The sequence below is a fragment of the Dermacentor silvarum genome, chromosome 1, assembly GCF_013339745.2.
Source record: "Dermacentor silvarum isolate Dsil-2018 chromosome 1, BIME_Dsil_1.4, whole genome shotgun sequence".
Classification (NCBI taxonomy): domain Eukaryota; kingdom Metazoa; phylum Arthropoda; class Arachnida; order Ixodida; family Ixodidae; genus Dermacentor; species Dermacentor silvarum.
In genome coordinates, this window is record NC_051154.1 from 157605981 (window position 1) to 157616524 (window position 10544).

Here is a 10544-nt window from a genome sequence, read left to right on the forward strand (position 1 = left end):
CCTCAACGCCTTGTTACGTATATGTTGTATTGCTAATGCGCCTCCTGTGACGTCACGAAGTGTCTAAAAAGCAATCCAGAATTTCCAATGCTTGAGGCCCTGCATGCCGTCGCGAACTCATGCATCTCATGCATATTAACAGGACTTGTCTAAAGAGGAAGTCCGCTTCGACTGGCAGTTTGCGCTTTCAAAACGCTGCACCTGCACTTTTACTGTGGAAAGTGATTGGTTGGAGAGAAAACGAAGGGCAAACCTTTCTTTCTTGAATTCAGGGCTCGAACTAGACCATTCATAGCGTTTGCATGTCACGGATTTCGACGGCATTGTCGCGCATTCGTCTTTTTTTGTGTGTGTGCAGCAAATGTCCACAACTGTTTTTAGCTTCTTTTCCATTTCTTCTTTCAGCGCACTTCATTTTTTTTTGTTCAACTACGCGCAATTAACCAGCACTGAGGAGACGTTACTGAAATCTGACGTCAAAAGGACTTTCTATACTCGGCGACTCGAGGTGCTCCTTCGCTCCCCTTTCTACCCTTGCCGAACCTCTGATGACGGCAAGTATGACCTATTGGCAATACCAAATGAGGAATTAGCCAGTCTATAATAATTTACATCGTTAGTGAGTCTAAGTCGAGCTAGATGTGGGGAATGCTCAGCTTAGGTTATTTCTGCTCCAAAATGGTACGTTATATGGCCGTAGAGAAGCGGAGCTTGAAGGGGCGTTGGCTAATGGCGGTTAAATGCGATAATCTGTCATATAAAACAATAGACGGAAAGCCATAAAAGCTGAAAAAAAAATCAGAATGAAGGGTTTATTATACTTCCACTAAGATGGTAGGTGGTCAAAATTAATCCGGAGCCCCCCACTACGGGGTGTCTCATAATCAGAACTGGTTTTGGCACATAAAACCCCAGAAAGAAGAAGAAAAAAACGTGGCTCGCTTTGGAAGGAGCCCTTGAAGGATGTCGACGAACCAAGCGTACAGTACTCGCTACTCGGCGAAACCTGCAAAATACAAGTTTAACGAGGGAGTTCCGCTCACCGATATGTGCTGACGGCATCGTTCCAGTCGTTGCGCACAATAGAATCAGCACGCACGATAAAACAGTACACTGATTTCATCACCAGTCCACGAAAAAAGAAAGGCTGTTTTCAAGAGGGCCAGCAATGTGCCTCAGATAAAAGGGTCGACGCTTTCGTAAGATATCGAAGACGCCATGCATTCGGCAAGTCAGACAAGCACGCACCCCCCCCCCCCCCCCCCCCCCCCCCCCCGTTGGTGGGTGTCATCGAACTTTCAATCGGCGGCAATCCGCTACCGTGAGTTCGGCCATGTGTGATCAACATACCCAACGCCACGCGGACATCGTCGCCTGCCGACATATTGCCGTATACGACTATTTCTTACTTTGGTTGGTTCCCGCAACCACCCTATGCTGATGTAAGTTATCTCTTCAATGCACATCAAGTTAGCTTCTACGAGAAAAGTGAATATAAAAAGTTGTCGCAGTTTCACCTGAAAGGCGAAGCATCAATTGCGATAGCAAATTTGCAGAGAGCTATACGGAGTAATGATATTAGCTTTATCAGCTGTATAAACTTGGACATGCAGCAACACCGGCAACACGCAGAACTGTTGTCGACGCCGTCGGCGTTTTGCCCGCGTTCGCTCAAAATGCGTGCGGCGTTGGTTACTGTTGCCGGAGCCTCTGATATAAATAGGCACTTGGTGCCGCAGCTAAACGTCGCCTCCCTTCCCTCCCCCACGGCCTCTCGCGCGTCGGAAGAAGGCGCGTTTGCTCTACATATATGGTGATTGTAAAGGAGGAAAGAGACGCCTACTTTTGCAGCCCTTAAGGGACTCCCGCACGGCGCAGAACGCGCGTTTGTTCTCCGCCGTGCGTTCACTCCCCGTGAAAGCGCGCGCCCCTCGCGCCCTTTCACTCGCACATACAGCGTTCGGCGGCGCGCGGCGACGATTTCATCTCCATTGACGTCATACGGAACCTCACGGCGACGGCGACGGCAGAAATCTGCTTTTGAGTGTCCATATAATTGCTATCGCAATAAAAGAACATTTATTGAAACTCGCCATAAGAACAACTAGGCAGCAGAACAATGGACGCACAAAACACGTGGCACAAAGATGCGTCCTTCTTGCTTTGTATTTTTTGTTCCAGTAGCAGAGTTTCAATCAACATGCAGTACAACGGAGCTAACCAAATCTTTATTATATATATATATATATATATATATATATATATATTAAGAAAAACACTTTGTGTCATCAGAAATTACTGAAACTGACACAATTTATAAGCCAAGTCACCAACACGCGAGAGAAATTACCGCTTTTAATTTTGCAATCTCCAGTAAGCCAGACTGTTAGCTCTCACTCATATGGAGCTTAGTTACTTACAAAGAGGTACTGTTCCCGAAAGATGAGGATCCCCTTTCGGCAGCCTCTAAGCAAGCACTGTCTTGTGTATTTTCGCGAATGAACTATCGCGCGTCAGTGTTCGTCGCCCATGCTCTACGTCTGTTTCAAGTCATCGTGTAGGCAGGTTTAACTTGCGCTGCAAGACGAAAGGTTGGAAGCCACACGCTTTCCGGTTACTCTATTTCACTGTTTATTAAAAAGAAAAAAAAAATCGAAGTAAGACACCGACAATAAAACACTGAAAAAGTATCAAAAGTTAATGGCGAAAGAAATAGTAAATACATGTAAGTGAAGAAATATAAAAAAAGTACTCGTAAATACAATGAAAAAAAATATATATATATATACACATAAAAAAGGGGGAGATGGGCTTGCATGGCACGTTCAATTTTTGTCTGCGCAGAAACGCCGATACGTGTTGATGGCGCAGAGGTGCCGATATGTGTTGATGTCGGTCGGCACCAGCGTCCTAGGACACATTTATGATAGTAGACAGCTGTCAATCTTGTATGTCCCGGGGCGATTGTCTCTTAAGGCAAGGGCAGACGTGTGACGGAAGCGCGTGATCGTCTCGTCTCTGCTACGCAAGTTAGCGATATAATGCTAACTCCTCTGACACGTGGTATACTAAAGAAAGGGTTCGGATTGCGGCCACTGTAAGATAAGCTTGCCTTTTTTTGGGCGCAGGTGAGCAACCTGCACATACTCTCACAAGCTAAACACCCAGAAGGATACGCTCTCGCAAAATCCGCTTCGCACGCGCCCCTCGCAATCTTTTTTTAATCTATTTCTTATTTCTCGGGCGTTTTACGTGCCAAAAACACACCGTGATTATGAGGTACGCCGTAGTGGGGGACTCCGGATTAATTTTGACCACCTGGGGATCCTTAACGTACCCGCAATGCGTAGGACACGGGTGTCTTCGCATTTCGCGCTCATCGAAATGCGGCCACCGCGGACGGGATTCGATCCCGCGACCTCGTGCTCAGCAGCCCAACACCATAGCCACTAATCCACCACGGCGGGTCGCCCCTCGCCATCGTTCCATTCAAATGGGTCGAGAATTTCAGCTCACCTTGGCCCAACCGGCTCGAGTTACCGCGGTACGGAGCTAGCATGCGAGTCATTTTTTTCTGTCTGTCCAAGACTTGCGAACTCGCGTGTATGTTGGGAGATATGGTTTGAGTTGATATTAATTCTGTTTTAAAAATATGTGTGTGTATGTGTTATGGAGTGTATATGTATATACGAATATATATGTAAGTACGTTTCTTCTTGCACGCGTTTTTTCCCCCCTCTTAGCTGACCTGTGCATATTTTATTGTATTGGACCGGCCACTAGCCACATTAGGCTATCGGTACAAATATATTTGTATACATTTTCTTTGTTCTTGAAAATGAAGTTAAAAAAAGAAGAGTTAGTAGTCGCACTATCAGATATTCGCAAAGTACCTTTCCCGGCGCCGAGTCCAACTTTGGGATGTCATTCACTGCTTTTCGATGGCCGAAGAAAGTTCACTCTCAGGGAAACTACGTCGCATTATGTGCGCCTTCCGTGTGAGTTTCTAATCTTCGGGTAGGCGAGTATACGTGACCGGTAACCAGAAATGAGCTTGCTACCTCTGATAAAAGGGTAACTCAGTTGATTACTCCGGGAAGAGTACGCAAAAATAATTTCGCCTTCTTTGTCCCAATGCGGCGATTTGTAAGTATTTCAAGACATGTAAAGACGAGATAGAGGCACTATGGCCCTAATAAAAGCTGAAGATTACTTAATTACGCAACTTCGCATCACGTCATCTCGACAATAAACGATGCTAATTAATATAAGCTGCAGTGTCGTGTGGAATGAAAACTTGCCTTAAGTAACTCAAAGAAAGACGCCCTTCAGAGATAAGTAAAAATGAAAAGACACTACTAAAAAGAGTAGAATAATCCGAAAACTCAAATGAATAAACGTGGAAGGTTTCCAGCAATTGTTTCGGCTCCGCTGAGTTCAGGGAACAATACTGGCCCACGCTGCAGCGAAAAAGATTCGGGTTACCACTTGGCGGGGCAGCACCTTTGATGCCCGCATCGAAGCGTAGCCGCTGTGATCGTAGAAAAGCAAAAACAATCTCGAAAGCCACAAAATTGCACCAAAATGGCGTCCCGGTAAAATTGCACTGACGTCCCGTCCCGGTGGTAAGGGAAGACGTGTTATAGCAAGCGCGAGAGAAAACGAAGAGAGTTCGGAAAGAGTTCCAATAGATTCCTGGCAACTGCTTCTCACCCTAAACGATGCGACTGTCGTTTTCCTTGTGGGCAGACTTTCAGAGACATTGTCGTCTTACAAGCAGTGATCCGGTTGCCTAAGCACTCAGTCCTCAGTAACATTGAGCCCTAATTTCAATACTTTTCAACAATTTACAGATCTTCTGGGCTACAGTCGACCACTTTATTAATAGCACAAGTTCGCTTGCTGCCAGTATGGCCTTAAGCAGCAAACTTTTTTTTTTGTCTCTCGCTCGTGAAGTCATCAAGAAACATCAAGTCTGACCGATTTAGTTACTACGAGTCCAACTGTACAGCAAAAAAAAAAAAAAAAAAAAAATAGCGCGGCGACAACGGACTGAAGCGAAGTGTAAGCAATATTAGTTGCTTTCTTCGAAAAAGGACGAAAAAGTACACCATACAAATTCAGGTACCCACATGCAACCCTTCGTAACAGAAGCTGCGACTGCGTAATCGCATTGGGCAGGGAAAGGAGAAGAGGTAAAACTAGTGCTGTCTTAAAATATGCAAAATATATCGCTTGCGTCAGTTTTATGGGCTCGCGCGACTCGCGCGGACTACGATCAGTACTTGCTGCAACAATAAACTGGGCATGCTTAGTCAATTGTCTTCGTCTCGTTTCTAAAGACGATTGACTTAACACGTCAGTAAGAAAGCCAGTTCTGCATCCCCAGACTCGACATCAACGACGGCACAGCAAACACGATACAGATGCGCAAGATTCGATGGTGAAAACAGCATGCTTTACGCGTCATGCGGTCCAAGTGACAGGGGGACTCACGGCGAGTCGGGGGCGAGGCGGCGCTCTTTGGCTTCGTATTCCTGGATCTGCAGTGCGTTAGCCAGGCTCAGGGTGCGACGTATCCGAACCCCGTTGGTGGTGGGGCCATTCTGGTGAGCCATCGCGGGCTACGGCCGGAACCACGGCGCCGTGGCGGCCGTGCACAGCGTCTCCGACTCCGGGGGCGAGAAACGCGAGAGCGACGGTCGCTTGCTTGCAATCACTCAACGCGCGCGCGCGTCGCCGGCCTAGCGCTGCGCCTGTGGAGCACGCCGTAGCGAAAAAACACCGCCCGCTGCGCGCACCCCGCTCGGAGTTAAAACGGATGTAGCGAGATAACAGCTGTTTCGCCGCTGGCCGGCCGCGGCTGTCGATAGTGGCGCCGCCTGTTGAGCAGGGGCCAAAGTCTCGCGGAAGCTGCTCGTCTGCGTGAGATGCCGCACAGACGCCCACGCTCCGTCCGCGGCGCGTGTTTAGCGCAGCGGGGTTCTGCCACGTGCTCCTCGTGTTCGCCCCGGCCCGGCGTCGGGCCCACAGCGATATTTACGCTAAGCGGGCGCCGAACGCCTTGGACTCCGTATACGCCTTCGGTACAGCGATGGTAATTGAAGTCACTGATCCCTATTGTAGCTGAAACAATATATGATGGGGTGTGTAAAGTTGCGGTAAAAATTTCGACAGCGACATTGCCTGGCATTCTAAATGTTGTATGGTAAACAATTGCAGACTTGTATCCTCATCAATGTTAACTTCTATCCTATATTCCCCACTTGGATACTGTGACGTAAGATATTTCCACGACCAACCGCGGGGGCGTAGTAGTTACCGCGTAGCGCTGCTAAGCTCGCGGGCGCGGGATCAAATCCGGACCGCGGCGGCCGCATTTCGATGGCGGCGAAATGCGAAAACGCCCGTGTACGCACTGCTCCGGGTGCATATTAAAGAAGCCCAGGTGGTCAAAATTAACCCGAGTACCCTGCTGCGGCGTGCCTCATAATCATATCATGGTTTTGCCGCCCGTAACCCCCCCCCCCCCAAAAAAAAAAAAAAAAAAAAAAAACATAATTTAACTAGCGTATACCTCGACAAGAACTTGTGATAGGGATACTTATGCACTCGAATTTGGTTACTTGCTATTCCAGATGGCCGAGAGAATAGGTGCGTAGGTGCTATGACGTCAAGTGCCGAGGCAAATCGTCTGGTTATGGAAATGAAACGTATCTTGCCAGCAGACATGTTTTGTGGGCGAACAATCATTTTATCTTTCTCGCTCTCTCTTCTGGAAACCAGCTCAAATGAATACTGGTCGGATCACGGTGGCTCGGACAATTCCATCATCAGTATTTATTTTACGGGTCGTGTCAAAGACGTTATTAGGTATACGATGGCGCCGTTTCAGACTTTGTTTTGCCAATGACCACTTTTAATGCTCGCGGCGATGTGTCTAACACGCCAAGAACGTGCATTAGGATTTTCAGGAGAATAATTTCCGACAGACTTCGACTGCTCATATTGCGCTACACAGGCAGGTCGCAAGTATAATCTGCTGCCACCCGCCGCCACGGTAGCCCAGTGGCTATGAAGTTGCGTTGCCGTGCTCGGGGTCGCGGCTACAATCCTGGTCATGACGGCCAGCCGGTGTGGGTGGAGTACAAAAGTGCTCGTGTAAGTACTATGCATTGGGTTGGCGTTTAAATGGACAACCAGATAGAAAAAAACAACAACAAAAAACATTGTTGTCGAGGGGCTTGACGTTGAGGGCACACCTGAAAGAACCACAGGTGGTCAAAATTAAGCGGGAGCCCCCAACAACGGCGTGCCTCACAATCAGGTTGTCGTTTTGGCACGTAAAACCCCAGAATTTCATTTCATCATCTACTGCCAGATGGCAGAGATGTTAAATCAGGAGTGAAGCGGCCGCAGGGGCGTGAGAGTGGCTGGATTTTGCTGTATATTTCGAGATGTAGACGTTTTACATGCATACACCCTGTTAATTTACTCTTAATACACCCTATTCATTTGCAGTGTATACTTGGATAATTATGATTATTTTCTTGATTACGACAATACATTAGAAAACAAGTCTGCGTAGCGAATGTCATTGCAGGTATAATTTATTTTTAGTGCAAGTGACATTGACGATGAACATCATAGATGGTCGTACCCCCCTATTCTCAAACGATCCTTGACTCCAAGCTCTTATTTAACTCCACTGAGTAGGAACCCTTCATACGCATGCCTACAGTGTTCGAGCGTGTGTGCGTGTTAGGCTTGCGAACCATGCAGAATTTAGCGGGACAGTGACGACATTGGAATAAATGTCCTGTGTCCCGACTTAACCCAGTCGGGAGGGCCAAGAGTCCTGATTTTTGCTTTTTTTCTATCGGGTAGCAATGCATAGATCATATTTCGTTTTATTGCAATAGCAATTATATGGACACTCCAAGCGCATTTATCCGTCGCCGTCGCCGTGATGTTCTGTATAAAGTACAAACCCGATAACATCATTGCCGCGCGCCGTACGCTGTATGTGCGAGCGAAAGCTTGCGAGGGTCAGCCGACGATCGTGGCTCTATCTCGCGCGTGCTGGGGAGGAAAGCGGGGCGGAAGCGCGCCGTCTTCTGTCCCGCGCGAGGCACGGGGGTAGGGAGGGGAGACGAGGAAGGAAGGAAGGGGCTACTCCGGCGGCGGCTGCTCTCGGCGCGGCCGTGCGGGCGCCGTATTTTGACAGCGATCTGCGACGTTGACAAAGTGCGCGCGCCTGCGTGTGCCTCATTTTCAAAGCTATCTCCGATGTGGACAAAGTACGTCCAGCGCCGGTAGCTTAGTATGCGATGTGCTTTCGACGTTCGCGTTGAAGCGAGACAAAGCACGAAGGTCAATTCGCTCGCTGTTGTTGCCGCGCTTCCTGACTACAGCGTTTTGACAGCGAGTTTCCGCGGCCATCGAGCGAGATGTGTTCATGTTTACCTGTGCGCGCGTGACACCGTGCTTGTTAATTTAGTTAGTAAGCGAACGTTTGGAAGTTTTTAAGGTCGATAAAACTAATATCCTCATTTCGTATAGTTGTCTACTAAATTGCTATCGCAAGCGATGCTGCGCCTTTCGGGCGAAACTGCGACTTTTTTACGCCTGCAGACAGCTCATTTGCACGTTCTTCTGTTTTGTCTTCTGTTGCATGTTGTCGTAAACGTAAATACCGTTTTGTTTTGGTCGTGGTTCTAGTTCTGTTGTAGGGCCTAGCCGTTGACAGTACCTCTATCTGTACTGGTAGCCGTGTTAGCCATACAACTTTACTGTACCTTCGTTGTTTTCCATCGCGACACGTATAGGACTAAAAATATTGTTGGATGTACAGACTAGCGCGGCTCCTCGCACTGAGAGGGTCGGTCGCAGCCAGCCGCCCAACGCGGGAAATTCCTAAGGGTGTTCTATTCTTACTGTCGGCGCAGGCGAGCGTGGCGTAATGGCTTAAACATCGGGCTTATGTGTTAGAGGTCCTGTGTTCGAGTCCTGCCGTCGCACAATTTTCATGTTTATTTAGAACGCAGTAATTTGATGAAAATTATCAGTTTGTGTAAAGCCAGAAGGACGAATTTTAGGCAAATCCGTGTACCGTCCATCATTCCCGCGATGGCTGAAGCACCATGCTTGCAGCTCCCGCAAGCGCCAGAGTTCCATCCAGTAATTATTGCAGGAAACTCCCCCTTATCCTTAGTGTAGGGTAGCAAACCGGACGCTGATCTGGTTGACCTCCTTGCTCTCTCTCTCTCTCTATGGAGAATACAGTTCATTGCATTAAAACACATGCAATAATTGGGGAGCGCATTAAAAAAAAAGGCTATCAAAAAGGGGGCGTTCCCCTAATCTCCAATATGAAGGACCTATATATTTGCCATCACCCGAAGGCAGGTGCGCACCACAGTTGAGAGGCCATACTCGAAGGCAAGCCAAGCGGCTGGTTTGATCGTTTCACAGACTTGGAGTATCATTGACATCTCGGGAGCAGAAAGCTGCCCCAGCAGGGCGACACTGCAACGCCTGAGCAATGGGCGAAGGCGAGGAAGGAGACGAAGTGCGACTCGCTTTGAGGGGCTCACATCGCTGCGCTCTAGACCGGTCGCTGATTATGGTGGTGATAATTGTGGTTTAGAGAAAGCGGTCGATGACATCCAAAGATAGCATATTTAATGAGTGACAGAAAACGCAGACAGAAGTACGCATATGAGAAGCGAGCGGAAGGAGAAGAGCAAATTGGTACTGGGAAGGTTGGTGTACAGTTTATTTAGTATCTAGTGCGTATTTCTTTCCTTTACTTATTCTTTAATTTTTTTTGCTCGTCTAAAGCGACACATTTCTATAAGCTATTTCTTGCCTCCAATTCAACTCTACACAACCCTTAATTACTGAGAAAGTTCATAATTTAAGCAGACATGAAACTGACAGCCGCCAGGGCTCAAGAGCTCCTGTCCTTCGCCTAGGCGGGACCATTTGCCCGTCCCACAAACTCGCAGGGCCTTTAAATAAAGTTCGTTGACTGACTGACTGATGAAACTGAGTCCAAACATAATCCATTTTAGTTTCACTTTTGTCGTCTCCACAACGTTTACGCGATAATACCTACTATGCTGGAATGTTGATGTCGAGGACGAAGAGCAGCAACTGATGAATACAAGGTATAGCCTGAGTAATCGGATGCAAGCTGGCCGTGTTTTAAGGGGCTTGCAGTACCGCCGTGCTGTGAGAATGTTAGGCTTCCCGCTGGCCTATTGGGCTTCCTCAAGCATTATTCTGGGACGGATAGATTCCTTGAAGGCGTCAAGTCGGAACTCGGGACTTATCGATAAACTCGAAGATGGTTGGCAACCTACAGTGACTGCAGCTGGCGTCTACAGCAACTCAGCCGCTAAACAGCGATGGGCCCATATTTTGCTGCGCAGCGTGCAAAACGTAGGAACGAACATCGATGAAAAAAACACTAAATTCAAGTGCCACTGCAGACGCGGCGTGCCACGTGTTGCGAAGCTTATCCCTGAGACATGACAAAA

The 10544-nt window shown here is 48.0% G+C and overlaps 1 protein-coding gene across 1 annotated transcript in view; it reads right to left on the reverse strand.

Annotated features, from left to right (window-relative positions):
* The window catches only part of LOC119436275 (diacylglycerol O-acyltransferase 1-like), a 215378-nt gene extending 209572 nt beyond the window's left edge, over window positions 1–5806 (reverse strand). The window contains exon 1 of the mRNA XM_037703076.2: window positions 5497–5806. Within this exon, the coding sequence (XP_037559004.1) occupies window positions 5497–5618 (122 nt within the window). The 5' untranslated portion in view covers window positions 5619–5806. The remainder of the gene's footprint in view (window positions 1–5496) is intronic.
* Window positions 5807–10544: the final 4738 nt, after the last annotated feature.